This window comes from Rhyacophila brunnea, unplaced genomic scaffold (genome assembly GCF_057557595.1).
Source record: "Rhyacophila brunnea isolate RB1 unplaced genomic scaffold, BYU_Rbru_1.0 scaffold_15, whole genome shotgun sequence".
Classification (NCBI taxonomy): Eukaryota; Metazoa; Arthropoda; class Insecta; order Trichoptera; family Rhyacophilidae; genus Rhyacophila; species Rhyacophila brunnea.
The window spans coordinates 7,910,920-7,927,148 of record NW_028232806.1 but is presented as its reverse complement, the minus strand read 5'-3'; the positions used below and the strand labels follow the sequence as shown (position 1 = coordinate 7,927,148).

Genomic DNA, 16,229 nt, shown 5'->3' with positions numbered 1-16,229 from the left:
GTTTCTGCTTAGCGAACACCTCAATCAATTTCTCATTAAAGTCTGGAACTGGTTGTAAAAGTTTTTTCTTGATGCACAAATAGACAATTAAGTCTGTCCTGATTCATGGTATTTCTTGAAAACGATTTAATTCTTTTAAGGGTTGAAAAACACCTTTCACTTTCCACAGATGTCATCGGAATTGTACAAATGATTTTTAAAAGTTTAGTACATTGGGAAAATGATGTCATTAAATTATTATTATAAAACAATTGTAAAATAGCTATAGCACCATCCACGTTTTTAAAATCGTCCTTATTGTAAATTACTGATAATTCGTGTTTAAGTTTAAATTTATCTTTTTCAATCATTCTCAGAAAAAGGATTAAACAATCATATATTATTCATAATTTCTTTTTACTAAGAAAATTATCGAAATAAAGTGATAAACAGAACGTGACTTTAGTTCGCGGCAGTAGAAACTAAACTGAACAGTGAACTGCAATAATTTTTCAAGAAAATATAAAAAAAATTATATACAATATAACTATCGTTTGTTTTGAATACGTATTTTTCGACGCAGGATATTGAATTATTGACGACAAGGCGCCAGACCCTTCGTCTACAAAATAAAATAAACTCTAAAAAATTGCGTCGGCAATAAAACTTAGCGCGAGTCAAGTATTGTTAAGCATATGCCATCATATTATTCACTCACTTGCTAAAGGAACACGGTAACTCAGATATTATTTTTTTATAAATTTCATTCAAATATTTGCAAATATATAACGATTTAAGGATCGTAACCATAATATTTATGTTGATAGTCAATTTGTATTCAATATCAGCCTATTTCCAATGAATTTATATGAGGTTTAAATAAAAAAAAATCTTTTTTTATCAATCCTGGTAAATCTCAGTTACTACACTTTTCCGCGTATTCCTACTGTTTTTTTTCTGTGTCGAATTTCGTGAAGTGGTCGGCGTCCCAGAAAGCAATAAAATCTTGGGTTTTTATGACATGTTTATGAGTTTCACGTATCGGGTTGATATGTTATTACCCAATGTAATATGAACGGCAAACTAAGATCGATATTAGTGCGTTACCACGAGCGCACGATTTCGGTGACTGTTCACTGAGTACATGCTTTTGGTATAAATTTACATGGATTAAATTGCGATAAACGAGTGATGACTTATGAATAGCATTGTTGCACATTGAGTGATGTTTAGGAAAAGGCAGTGCAGCGCACATGCATGGTGTTAGAGGAGCCGCTGCTGATACAGACACCTTTTTAAATAGTCAACAATGTACCTACTTACGAATACAAGAATGAAAAAAAAAATAAACAAGGTTTTACTACTTATATTACATTAATTTTTGACGAATGTACTTGTTTATTAGCAAAATCAATTTCAATAGCTGTAGTCAATCCAAATTCATCTTCGTTCATTGACAAATGGAATCTATCATGGATCCCATATCCTGAAGTGGGCCCCACTGGTCAGGATTTTTGAATCACATATTTAATAGGTCCGAAATGAAGCAGCAGCGCAGGCGACTTTTTTTGCTATTAATAAAATAGTGTGAAAAGTGTATCAGCAAACTAACCAAGAACTCAGTAAATAGATTTTTGTTTGCTTCAATATATCTGGAGTAGAAATCATTTAGAAGTGGAGACATGGCGAACTTTTTTTTGTCATTTTGATTTTCTAAGCTTCAATTTTTTATGAATGCCTTCACTTTGTCGTTTTAAATCAGTGAATGCATTAGTGGTCTTTGGTTTGATTTATTCACTCAATTTTTTTAAATTTCAACCAAATAGACAAGTTTAACAACAAAATTATTTAAAATTATTTCAACATTATGATTAACTAAACCCTTTTATTTCATTTTTTTAAGAGATAGCCATTGCGCTTCACAATAGTAATTACTATATAAGTTAGGGATTATAAAATTAGACTCAATATTTGCAGAAAGGTTTGCAAACAACCTTTTATGGGACTGTTTAAATGGACATGACAATGGAATGGTTTATGGGACAGAGTAAATAATACTAGGTTACTACCATCAACAAAATCCATAAATCATTGTTAAGACTAGTATACAGTATATTAGTCTATGAATAGCAAAGAGATTGAAGACTGGAGTTCAATATCTTTGATCAATAGAACTAGACTTTTGAGCGCGTTAATTTATTTTCATAAATCCCCATGCCACACTTGTACTTCTCTTTACAATATTTAGTATTGTTTAATGTTCTGATCGTTTAAAATATCTTTACCTCTTGATTTGGAGTCAGAATTTTCTCTCTATTAGTGGATTTTCTGGAAATTTTATGAATCAAACTATGTTAGTCTATGATTAATCTTACCTGGTAACACTATTAAAAAAAGTTGTCAACAACTTGCTGTCAGTCTCGCGTAAAAAGTATGTAGTCTATGGCGTCTCGTCTTGTCTTCGTTTCGAGTTTTCGGTGTTTTGTTTATGATATACCTAATAAGTAATCCAAAAGAATTTTTTCACTGTACACTAAACTAAATATTGTACAATTAAATAAATTTTTCAGTTGAGAACATATTTAAGTATTATAATAGTGATAAGATGGCTAACGAAGAAGATTGTGACGACTCGCCAGCCTTTTGCCAGGCTTGCTTGACCACGCAAAAAAATGGTTTCCTAAAAGACATGACGAAACACTACAACATCAATGGCGAAGACGTGATGTATTCAAAAATGATGCAATCTTGTTTCTCTCTGGAGGTATGATAGTTAAGATAATATCATTGGTAAAGACACAGCAGGTAGATCTACCATCATAAACCGCCCGGTGTTCGAATTTAGAGCTAATACCCCCCTTTACACGTGCATGGATTTACTGCTGACAGTAAGTATTATCGCGGCAATTATAAGAAAATGTACGTGTAAACATGTATTATCCTGCAGTTGCAAGATTGCATGCATGAATAAGAAAAGTTCGAAAGCTTCTGAATTTTCATGCGACAGTTTCGATCTGCACGTGTGCAGTAGAACGATAGTGGCGAACCTGCCGACAAAAAGACGAACTACACCGCGACCTGTCAAATAGTACCGTAAAATGACAACATCGCGTCTCGCTTACTCTTGAAGAATGGGATTGGAGAGACAGTCAGCACTCTTACACGTAAACAGTTATTGTCACGATAGTTTAAAATACGCACTATTGCTGCCAGTAAATCCATGCTTGTGTACAGGCGCCATAAGCTCATCACAGTATAAAAAGTGTTGAATGATATGACAAATGCTAACATGTAGCGCCCTCACTCAGCGGACAACTGATACTGGTGGATCTACACCTACTCCATATCGATTTTGTGTTTGACTACTTATTTTATTTTTACCCACGAATGGCCGAGCGTCTAACGCATCGGCTTATAAAGTAGTGGGCCGCAGGTTTGAATCCTGGGTCTGACAAATACACATATTGTTTTTCAATGTGTGTTTGGACTATGGACCTAATAAACTGAGCAAGTGGCTAACATCCATTTCTCGTAAAAACAAAAATCTGTTTTCACAACTTCTACCCGGTGCTCTATAAATCTAGTGTCGAACATGGTAAAAAAATAAAAAAGGCGGTAAACAACTTATTTTTGTGTTACAGTACAGTTGTGTTAATTTTCGGTCTCAAATAACCTAGATCCAGTGGCGAAGCCTCCATATTAGGCGATTATTTAAAGCCTACCTTAGAAAAATAATTTTTAATTGTATATTGACCTACCTAGGTATATCGAAATTTTGAAATATCACTTTATCGAATAAAATAATTTTATTATTTACGTTGTTAACGAAATCAGTCGTATGTGTTGGAAAGTAGGAATATATTATAACCAAATATGTGACATCTGTCTTTAACATATTTGTCTAATTATTTCCCGTGAAATGTGATATTTTTTCTGATGTCAAGATGTCTGGGGCAGTTTATACAAAACAATAGGTGCTAATTCGTAAAAATAATTTAAAATAATAATTTCTATGGCATTCAATTGTTACAAATAAATAAATATAGATTGTTATATGACAATGTATTGAAAAATAAATTGAAATTGCTCAATATTTATAAATAGTGATGTCTATCTAAATGCTGATAATAAACAGTAAGTAACTATAACCTGTCTCACTTGTATATTTACGCTGGGTGAACCTGTATAGTGCCTGATGATCCAGGTTGATAAAAATGATTTAAATGGAATAGTTCAAAACTTATAAAAACAATTAGAATTATTATCCTTTTTATTGAAGAGAAGGTTCTTTTGCGCGATACAGCGATATCGATGGTAGAGTTAATAACCAGGCATAGCCGATTCGAAAATCGAAATACAAAAAATGCCCATGATAGACCATGGTCAGTCTCTAACCACCAACCTTTAGATTGATAGCCAAGCGCACTATTCTATAACTGAGGCTGTGGTAGCTTTGATTTCAAGTCAGCCCAGCCTACCGCGCAAATCATGAAAATTTCAACAATAACCAAACAGAAATCGGTTGTTAATACTACAAGTAACCCTCATTCATCGTGACCCCACCGATTACGAATTTTTTATATTGCGATTGATTTTTAATAGTAGTTATTTTTGTCCCGTTCTTATTTTGACATGTCTCATGTGCTATAAATTGTCATAATAGTATAGTTTTTTTACATAATAGTATAGTTTTTTTGCAACTTGGAACAAAATAAATGTTATTTTTTATTGCAATGTTGTGTTAGTTTTATTCTGTTATTAAGGGGGATGCTTATACTATCAGAGGCGAAAAGAGGCACCTAAATAAAAAGGATTCAAGTTAATACACATTTATATTTTTATAAAAATCGATGTTTTTTAAAATATATATAAAAAATATTAAAACGAATTAGTCATAAATCTAAACCACATAAAATCTAAAACTTAATAAACTAAATTTTAATGATAATTATGACCATAAAATATAATGCAATAATAAGATTTGACCCTGCAACGAATTCACATTTTATTACATTTTTTTACAATTGTAAGTTTATCTTTAAGTTTAAAAAAAATAAAAATTTTTTTTTAATGTTTTCGGATACATATTTATTAAATAATACAGTTGAAATTGTAAATTATCAAAAAAAATCTCAAATTGCAAGCTTCGTATATTTCCGCTAGGTTCTCTGCTGGCATGCGTCTCCCCCTTAATAAAGTGTTATATTTTAAATTGCTTTGTTTTTTATCGCGAAATTTCGCTTATCGCGACCGTGTTGTAAATGTATCTCCCGCAATCAATGAACCTATATGTCATGAAGTAGGTACATAATCAGTGAAGAATAACGTTGTGAGTATGCGAAGAACCGTAGTGGAAATGAAGATGTGATGGATTACAGCAATGACGAAAATTCCGTTCACATTTACCATTTATTGATGACAACGATGTTGGAAGGTGGAGAGCCAAATAAAAAGTTTCACTTATGTTGCGTGCACTTGTCACACACCCATTTTTTTATCAATTACTGATTTAACCATATAAATTGTTACCCATTTGTAAAAAAAAAACAATTCGTCTAATTTTCTCTATTATAACAATTCAATATGTTTAGGTGCATCTGATATACCACACTCAATCGGCCTGGGAAGGGTCATACATGTTCATGGTATCTTTCTGTTTTCTGTCCGACAGTAATATTAAAATTACTTCTCTTTCAGTTGGGATTCAACAATAGTGATAAAACAGACGGAGTCCATTTTATATGTGATGTTTGCATCGAAAAGCTTCGAGATGCAGTCAAATTTAAGAGTCAAGTGGAGAATGCTCAAAGGAAAATCGCACTAAGACTTGGTAAGCTCGTGCAGTGCTACTATTCTAGAAAATTAATTTCCAGTACGTTCGTGGCCTGAACTAAAACTAACCGTGAGAGCGAGTGAGAAAGCATTCGGCACTCATATAATCTCCGCATTATGCGTTATATTAAGATAGAAGATATATGAATAAAGGAGTTAGATTTAAGAACGTGAAGCCAGTAAATATTAGTTTGACAGATGTGTTTACGGCAAACACTTATAATTAGCTACGTTTTTCTAAAATATATAGTTTTGTGAAAAATATAAAGTTAGTGGTAAATATTTTCAGTTAATTTAGTAGAAAAGATGGTTCACTATGTTATGTTTAAATGTGGTAGTCGTAGGCTCTAAGAAGCAAGATTATGGTATAACGTTTCATAAGTAAGTTAATAATACAATTAAGCTTCTACTGTGCGTCATACGCAAAGAAATTGGCTTCATATAATAAAATTGGACAATACCGTCTCTCTTTAGTATTATTGCTCTGAGAGTATGCTGGTTTCATGCTCCCCCCGGTATTTTAGTGATGTTTCAGTAACTAAGCCCGAATCTACTATGTAACTATTTCATATTTTGGGATGAAGGTTTCAGACAAAAATACCGTTTATTATTATAATATTATTTCAGTAAGACAATGTTTATTGGAAAATTAAAAAAACCATGCAGCATTGACTTTGGGATAACTTTCAATAGACCATTTTGGAAAACAAATTTTTGGTTTATTCTACAATATTTCGAACGAAGAAACCCATTCTCATAAAACAAGAAGATAAAAAGGAAAACATACCTACTCGTATGGTTTAAAATGATTAAATCACGTCGGGGTCACCACTTTAGCGGTCGTAGAGGAAAAAGATGTTGAGGTGATAAAGACACCAGTGGTGTAGATGGATGTAGATGTTTATTGTCTTGATCCAGAGTATCGCGGTGTGCTAGGTTCTCAGACCGAGCCGCGATCCAGTAGGGAATCTGTGCTCGATGACGAGTGTCGATTGGAAAGTGATAGTTGACAGTGTCGAGTGGCGGACTCAAGTGGAGTGGTTCTTATCAATTGTCCTTCGCTATTTATATAAAAGCAATCAATACCTTACACGAGCCACCATTCATCTAAGTTAATATTGAGAAACCAGTTGACCGCAATGTCTAACGATTACGAGGTGTTTTGATGAGCAAGCATGAGATAGCCGACATAGTAACAGTAAGATACTGTAAAATTTTGGTCTATGGTCAAATATTAGTACATAATCATCGACGGAGGTCAATCCACTGTATGATGAAGCCTCCACAAGTTCCTTTTATCTCTCCCAGCTCTGAATGTTTAACTACCCCATACTTTCTCTGAAAATTAGTTTGATGATTCCACAGTCCATTTCCTGCAGCTCTTCATTAGTTAAGCGTAAGCGTTCGCCGTGTGATTTTAACAAAAAGTCTTGATATCATCTACATCAACACTTTCGATGCCTCCGGATATGGCTATAAGACTCTTCCATGATATTTGAATATCATTCTCATAATTGCAGTGAACTTCAACAATTTTACTGAACAACCTTTTCCAAACACCCATCATACACGACTGAGTGACTTCAATCCACACTTCGTCGATGTTTCTGATAGCTTTCATAATATTAAATTGTTTCCAGCAAACCCGCGTGGCATCTTTATCACCTCCATCAGTTTCTTCAGTGAGTTGAGAGAAGAAGAGTTAGACGATCCTTAGATGCTTTAAACCCAGAAGCAGTCTTCTCCTCTATGGAAATAAACGTATGTGCTGGCATTCGTTTCTAATAGAGTCCCGTCTCATCCACATTAAAAATTAAATTTTGGGGATAATTTCCCGTTTCCACAATTTTCCAAAAAGATCGCGATATAACGAATCCACACTCGCCGGGGTCGCGATGAGCGGGGGGTTACCTGTAGTTCACAATCGGTGTTTCTTCGGCATGATTGATTAACCAGATTAAAAGTATTAATCATCGATACACAAAAACAAAAAATTTTAAAAATTCATACTGTTCATATTGCACAATGTTTTTAGAAGGTAATAAATGCGAATTTAGGAAAATAGTGCTGCTCTGCATATTTTTTTTTTCTATTCAGTCAGGTTGGGAACAGGTGCACTGAACATATGGCCATAAAGCTATATTTGTGTGTTTTAGTGTATGAAAACAAGTTGCCACGTCACCAATATATTTTGATGAACACGTTATTACTATGTCGAAAGTTGGGTATGGAAGTACCTCCTTGCCGAGTGGATCTTGTCTTTAGGTAGCAGTATTACTTGTGCAAATTTAACTGAAGCTTTTTTTACCAACGGTATTAATTTTTTCCAAATGCTGTAATATTTCACGGTCCTCCAGACGCGTTCTAGTTTATGTAGCTTTATTGTAAAGCATCATGACATTTTGTTTATTTAATTATTCAGAAATACTCGCAATGTTGGCAGAATCAGATGAAGACTTGGATGCGAGCAGTATGGGTGATCCATCGGTTGATAACAATGACGACAGTGACTACATGCCGTCAGACGACGACTACTTCATGGACAAGGTCCCACCTAAAGAACCACAAAAATGTACAGAAAGGTATTCAGTTATAATTTTAATATATCGATGGGTTGGTTAGTTAACCATCATGCTTAATGTAATTGATTAATAATTCTTTATATTTACAGTCCAAATCTTTTGGTATTTTACGCTACATGCTCTTTAAATCATATTTAAAACATTCTTTGATATTTTCAACCGTTAATGAGATACGGCCGAAAAACTAAAAATCGTCTGTCATCTTCCAAGATGGTGGCTGTAACACAAAATAACATGTATGAGTGTTGATTTTTACTATGTAATGAGCATTATGGCGGCCCTTGTACTCCAGTGTGTACCCGAGGGCTCTGGGCTCAATTCCCCGGTGAGGTCACAATATAATTATATGATTTTCTCGAAGCCTGGGTGTTTGTTTCACTTCTAATACTACCTACACTACTGTCATTAGGCCTCATGGCCTGTTGTAGTGCTAAAAAGAAAAATAATATATTGTCTCTGTTCTGGCAGAACACACTAACTGGAGAACACTAGTTTTGAGTAATTTGACTTTGAAGTTGTTAAAATGTTTGAAATGGTCTATCATGTGAGTTTATTAAGTAATCGTAAAAAGCATGACTTTAAAATAATGACTGTTTATTTATTAAGAAGGTTTCCAGACGGTAAAGAAAAAAAAAAAAAAAAAAAGTTTGAAATAAGGAACATTTTGTTATAACTAACTCAATATGTCATTTTTTCGAATTAATGTCTTCTGCCAGAACAGTGACGATATTATATTATATATCTATTATAATATATATTTTTTATTAAATCCACTGAATGAGGGCGCCACATGCTAACATTTGACATTATCATTCAACACTTTTTATTTATAGTGATGAGCTTAGTTCTAAATTCGAATACTGGACAATTTTTGATGGTAGATCTATACACTTAATCAAAATTAGGATGGCTTATAGCTAGAATATACATGCTATCCCGCTTTGTCATTTCTTTTGGGAAGTGGCCAATAAAATTCAGCGCAGTACCACGTGGTAATAATATATTTGTCAGTACAATGTAACATTTTACAAACGTCGGTGGTATTTCTGTTTTAACCCTTTGGAGACAATCGACACCAATTTGACGCTGCTATTAATCAAGTGATTCTGGATAATCGGCGTCAATTCGGCGCCGCTTTTTTTCAACACTGTTGGTTTTATTGTAGTTTTAAATGCACAATCTCCTAATACACATGATTATCGTTTTTTTTTTAATTTTATTTTAAATCGGTTCATTTTTGTACTCTTGATATTATTGTACATAAAACAGAGCAAACGTTGAGAAACCATTTTTTATTTGATATATCAATAGGAAATTTTAATTCTTTAGTATAATACATATCGACTCCTTAATCTGCAAACCGGCTAACTGCATTCGGGCAAATTGTTCAGGAAGGAGAAAAAACATAATTTAATTATCGAGCGGAATTTAACAATTCCTATCATTTGTAAAATGTCTTTTCTTACAAATAAGCTGCACTATGAATTAATACACTATTTTAGGTTCCTCTTTATATATAAAGAGCAGAGCTGTTTAGGTTTACGAGTTTGAAATTTTGTGTGAGCATTGAAAACATGCTTTATAACAAAATGCCATCAAAATCTCATTTTTAGTCAAAAGTGCAGTTGGTTGGTTTTCAGATTAAGTAGTCGATATCGATACCTCAGTTCCAAAGTATAACAAGTCAAAAATTTGCAGTTTTGAGTTAAGTATGAGGAAATGCTTAGAATACCGATATTTACCAGTTCCAAGATGTAATAAGCGATAATCTGTGATTATTTTAGAATGACAGTGGTTATTATTCTTTAGAATTATACGTTAATCTTGAGGAAACCTCTGAAAACTCCTATTATTAATATTAAAATAAATTTAAATTATGTTTCTATCTACAATCTACAAAAATTAGATACCTATACGGTAGAAGATTAAACCTGCCCAAAATCTTATTTCCTAATCATCTCAGAACTATGCTTTTTGAGTTGTTACACTTTGGAACTGAGGTATCAATATTATTTATGATAATTAGCAATGGGATTCATGAATACATGTTTTTGGTCCCTTAAGGCCGGTTCAGATTAGTCAAGTGATTTAGTTACTGAAAAGTGTCCGAACACATTACATTAGTGAGTGACGTGTCTAAATGAACAGAGCACAGCATAACAAAGCAAAAATAAATAATTGATTATTTTTTTATTCAAGGAATAATTCACAAGATTTAGGAATGTATGTTCAAAAAATAAATAAGTTAATAACTTCATTTATAATGCCTATATTAGAAGAATTGGAGGAAGAAATTCTACAACTAATGAACTTGACTAAAGAAAACGTGTACAGACTTGTCTCGTGGCTTGTTTGGTATTTAGTGAGAGGTAGGTGGTGGGGGCCGCTACTCGAACGAAAAAATAGAACAAAATGGATTGACTCGACTTAATGAATTTACTAAATTATACGACTAAATTTGTCTGTTCATACATGTTACTAAAATACTCTTTACTTGACTAAACTACTCGACTAATCCGAACCGGCCTTTACTGTGTTTTGAATTTTGACAGCCTATATGCAAATTCCTTAAGGGGAATCATTTCCAGGTAAATCCCTAATATTACTGGATTAATACAAGAAAATTTCCAATTTGATTTTCAGTGAATATATCAAGATGAAGATATGTAGTCGATTAGGCTACACTGATCTACCATATGAATTGGAATATGACCAAGTACAATGCATGTATGTAAGAATTTGATTATTTTTATATGTCTGCATTTCTCATTTAAGTGCTCTTAACCCAATGCTTACGGGCCTTATGCTTATGTGTTAATCTTGCCCATTTTTTGAATAATAAAATGCCTAATTCTTGTCAAATTTGGGATTACAGAGATTATCAATATAATTTTTTATCGTAAATATTTCACTATAGTAATGTCGATATAAATTATACTGATGGTTTTATAAATACGTTTAAAAATTAATAAATGTAAAAAATCTTAACACCACTGCACAGGTAAGTACTGAAATATGACTATATTCTAAAACATTAGAGCGAGAGGTTTAAAAGAATACTATTTTATGTAATAAAAATACTTTATGCAGTCATCAAATGTTTAAAATAAATATAAAGGATAATAAGGCTTGCAAATTATGTAAATAGATTATCTACAATGTTTAAGGAATGTCCAGTATCATGCTTTGAAAATAGCATAAAAGCTCCATTTTGACGTACGCTGAGCTTGTCCCCCCTTAAGGTGACGCATCAGTGAAACGCCAAATAATTTTCAACTGTACGCGCGACGAAATTTTGTACTCGCTTCGCATTCCTTGAGAGAACGTCGAGTCGGACATACGTCACTTTGCTGCGTGATGGCGACGGGCCAATTAATTCTAAAATCGTGTAAAGATGACTAAAAACGTTACCCATTTACTTTAAAAAGAAAACATGTCAATGAATATATTATTATTGTTACTAATAGAATAATAAACAGAACATAAAATGGACATATGTTGGATTTATATGAGAAATAATATTTCGTTTGACAGGCGTCTTTTGCACCCGCGACCCGCAATCCGCACATCGCCTAGCAACGATCTTTTTAGACCGTGCCTCAACTAATGCATGGCCTTAATAAAAAATATTTATTTTGCAGGGAATGCAATTTAATATTCGACACGAATTTGCTACTACGCCGCCACATGCCGATCCATTACGCCAACTTTATCTGCGAGATCTGCGGACAGGTGTTCACTAATACCGCCCAATGGACTAGGCACCAGGGAATGCATGCACGCAAAGTTGAATGTACTCTGTGTCCGAAAAAGTTTAAATGGAGAGACGGTCTGCGTATGCACATGATAAGAGTACACGGTAGTAAAAAATCGGGATACCAATACAGGTGCGTGCTAACCATAGATAACAGACATATATATATAGATTCGTAAGGTCCATATAACAGGATGCCCCCTGTAATTGACGCCATCTATTGGTGTGACTATGTGAGTCTCAGAACCCAAAAAAAGTATTCATAATAATTATAAAAATGAAATTGTGACAAATAAAGTCTCTATTTCAAGTTAGATACAGTTTGTTGCAATGATAATAATATTGACATGAATAACAACATATATTTATGTGGACATAATTATCGTAACGTACTCCCACCATTGGTGGTAATTAATTTGCTATAATACTTCCTGTCAGATTAATGACTTTATTAATTTCCTATGTGTAGTTTGAAGATTTTATTATAAATTTTCTTCGCTTGCTGTTATTCTGCGCAGTCAAAAACCCAACGATCGACAACATATTAATGTAGATTCTGAAACAATAATTTGAAAATTTACTGCCAAAAAACAAAATGACAATGGTCGCCATTTCCACCTTTGTAAGAATGCGCTAATATAATATAGACATTTTATATACGTAATTTACGTAACGTAAACTTCTTTATATACTTATATATGTATGCGTTGGTAGATTTCCAAACGTGAAAATTGCAATAGGTACTATCATTATTTTGATACCACGACAAGCATTCTTAAGGAAACGTGCAAGCATATAATATAAACATAGGTAATATAATAAAAGTAGACTTACCCATTGGCATATTTTATCAGCTGTCAATTTGCAAAACCTTTTTATTAATATGGTTAAAAAACGCCAAACATCAATATTATTCTGACACTTACATAATATTTTATTTTATTTACACCAATATGAACTCGAAACAGAAGGAGTCTTGCACTATTTCTATTATATAAACGAATGAAGCATGATTAAGTTGTTAAACCGCAAAGATATTAGAGGCGAAGGGTGCAGGTAGTCTGTGGAGATCCGACATAAATTATAGTGCAGACTAAACTTTGTCAGTCATACTTATTTGTTTTCATTGAATCAAGAATACAAATTGCAGATCTTGTTGGTTAGTTCTTAAAATTCAATGATACCCTGCCTAAACTCTATAGATAAAAAATATTCTAATACACGAGAATATTTTTTCAGGTTTTTGGGTCCTGGAGGGGTCCAGGAACGAAAACAATACAAATTCATCAATAAGTTTGCATTTCCGATTTCTTAACGCTGTCACGCATTCACGTGCATTGTTTTTATGTTATTTACTTATATGCGTGCAGTTATTTTTACAAGATTTTACAAGATTTTTCAACTAAATAGTAATATCAAAATCGTGGTGGATGGTCTTTTGCAAATAAACGTCATTAAAGTGTGTGATGCGGTGTTCACATTCATTCACCTTACAGTACACTTCATCATCACACTATCTCTTGAGAATGGCTTCTGCAACGAGCCCGAAATGTCAAGGAGCAAGAACACGCAGTGGAAACAAACAACCGTGAAAGTCTACAACAATATTATATCAGAGTTTTGTTAAGGTGAATCATCTACCAGTGGCACCTAGCGGAAAAATACAAAGCTTATTTGAAACAATTTTTTAAAGGTGTTTTAAAGTGTTATCATCTTTTTGTTACATATTGTTCTATGGCTATATTTCATAAATTTTTTGACAAGCAGCAAAAATATTTTTGAAAAACTCGAAGTTTTAGTGATTGGTGATTTTACATAGACGAAGATCGCACTTGAAGGCTCTGGAAACCAAAATGGCAATTTCTATTTTCGTAAAATAGTTTCGTAGTCGTGTGCAATCATCGCATGCACAAGTAAAATGAATGCCAGTTTGATTTAATTGATGATCGCATGTGATCATGTGCAAGTATCACTGCTAATTGAATTATTCATGCATCAATGGACTAGTTTCATATTTATTTTTATAAACATTGATCTTTCTAAAAAAATAAATAAAAATTACTTATAATCCTTTTTATTTGTATAAAAATTTCAGCATTGTCACAATATTGAAACTCTATTTCATTATTTGATTGAAATTTTATATTTGGTACCCGTTTGAATCGTATAGGTAATCGATACAATATGAATACAGTAATTCATAATATGAAATTCATTTGCATTTACTGTGTTTTTATCTTCATTCCAGATGTTACCTGTGTCTGAAGGTATTCGAAACCAGTCAGCTAAAACAGAACCACATACTGAAGGATCACAAAAATGAAAGACCAATATTGAAATGCGATCTGTGCGAAAAAACATTCACATTGGCCTCCCGGCGTTTAAGGCACCTTCGGAGACATCTCAAGCAGTACCGCTTTTTCTGCGACACCTGCAATGCCGGATTTTACGATGAGAAGTCATTATCTAACCACATATCCACCCATACGGGGATTAAAAACTTCACTTGTAAATTGTGCGATAAGAAATTTGTCACTAAGCAAAGCGTCCTAAGACACCATAAAACGCACACCGGTGAGAAAGATCATTCCTGTCATGTTTGTAACATTAGCTACAGACATAAGGTTACACTGGTTAAACACCTCCTAACACACGAACAAGACACTGTAAAAGAATCTTGAATGTCAGTCAAGGGTGTAGCACACACACAACCGCTTTTGGCAGCGGACTCTATTTCTACTACATATTCTATGGGACGTGTGCACACACTGCGCCAGTGGTTAAGTTTAGTTAAATACAGTAAAACCTCGTTAATATGAATTCCACGGAACGAAAAAAAATTCAAATTACGAAATATAAAATGTATGGGGGAAAAATATAAAAATTTTGAATTTTTTTTTTTTTTCATTAATTTTGTTTACGATCATAGATGTGCATACAAAATTTCCGATTCCGTGTGTGTTGATGGGCCATAAAATGTCAGGATTACTTATGTTACCTAAATACCTACTTTAAAATAAGTAATTTATGATGTTTTAAGAAAAATCTGTCACAATTTTCAATGACTGTACCGAATTGTTTTTTTTATATTGAATAAATATGATTTAGATTATATTATCATGACGTATTGCGTACACATAAAAAGGAATGGCACGCGCCACAAACTTGAAAAAAATCAGTTATTTTGGCACGCCGATCAAATCCTATTTGCCATTCCTGCCTTACCCATTGTCCCCAAATACGAGAAATGTTCGTGTCAGAACAGGTACATGTAATTTTTTTTTAACAAATTAGGGCATCAATTGAAAATTTCTGGCATTAAATGTGTTCAGAAATAAGTTCGCTATAGGTGAATATATTAGTTAACAAGGGATTCTTACCAACCAGTATAATATATTTGATTTTAAAAATATCATACAAAAAAATAGTACATACAGCATTTTAAATATTTTTTTTTAATTTTCCGTTTGTGACATCTATTGATTAAATCTTTAGAATATTTAGTAAAACAGTTTTATCGGCGTTAAAAGTGTACATCTGTTAAAATATTTACAAACCTTGGAAGCGATTTTAGATACAGGATAATACAGGGAATGGTTTTATTTATCGTTAATATTTGATTGTTGGAAGTCAATTTTGTATTCTATATACAAAAAATAAAGTGGGTGATCAATGGGTTAAAGAAAGAGCAACCATCGCTGATTTAATTGATATGTACAAAAGCAATCTCATATTAAATTAAATAAAGATGAACGATGCTCTCTCAGTTTGCAAGTTTTCTACAAAAAAAATCATCAATTCAGCCTTTTTAAATAAATAATTCTATGTTTTAATAATTTGAAACTTTGTGTTCTCAATGGTGTGTAAAATAAATATGTAATATTGAGATTAAAAAATAATGTTTAAGCAATGGCGGCTGGCCCTTTAGGTCAAATGGTCATTGACCCTCCAAAAATATCTATACAATGTCAATTATAATTATTACTAGCGAGACAGACTGGCGAAGATAAGCTAGTAATTATTATTACCTATCGGCTAGGCCAGTGGTCGGCATACTCATTAGTCAACAGAGCCAAATATCA

At 32.9% G+C, this 16,229-nt stretch overlaps 1 protein-coding gene across 2 annotated transcripts; it reads left to right on the top strand.

Moving 5' to 3' along the window:
* Nucleotides 1–2,398: 2,398 nt before the first annotated feature.
* On the top strand, nucleotides 2,399–15,042 carry LOC147074879 (uncharacterized). Of its 2 annotated transcripts, XM_085943046.1 has the most exons (6): nucleotides 2,399–2,743; nucleotides 5,677–5,809; nucleotides 8,234–8,393; nucleotides 11,037–11,120; nucleotides 12,035–12,280; nucleotides 14,396–15,042. In XM_085943046.1, exons 1-6 carry the CDS (start codon nucleotides 2,585–2,587, stop codon nucleotides 14,826–14,828), a joined length of 1,215 nt encoding a protein of 404 aa, XP_085799172.1. In that variant the 5' UTR covers nucleotides 2,399–2,584; the 3' UTR covers nucleotides 14,829–15,042. The 2 variants fall into 2 exon arrangements, with proteins under 2 accessions (XP_085799172.1, XP_085799173.1); XM_085943047.1 differs by lacking the exon at nucleotides 11,037–11,120.
* Nucleotides 15,043–16,229: the final 1,187 nt, after the last annotated feature.

Bases quoted from the DNA above. Each gene is read 5' to 3' on its own strand.
- LOC147074879 (XM_085943046.1), top strand. From the start codon at position 2,585: ATGGCTAACGAAGAAGATTGTGACGACTCGCCAGCCTTTTGCCAGGCT. The intron at 5,810-8,233 runs GTAAGCTCGTGC...TTAATTATTCAG, and splicing joins GAAAATCGCACTAAGACTTG to AAATACTCGCAATGTTGGCA. The intron at 12,281-14,395 runs GTGCGTGCTAAC...TCTTCATTCCAG, and splicing joins AAATCGGGATACCAATACAG to ATGTTACCTGTGTCTGAAGG.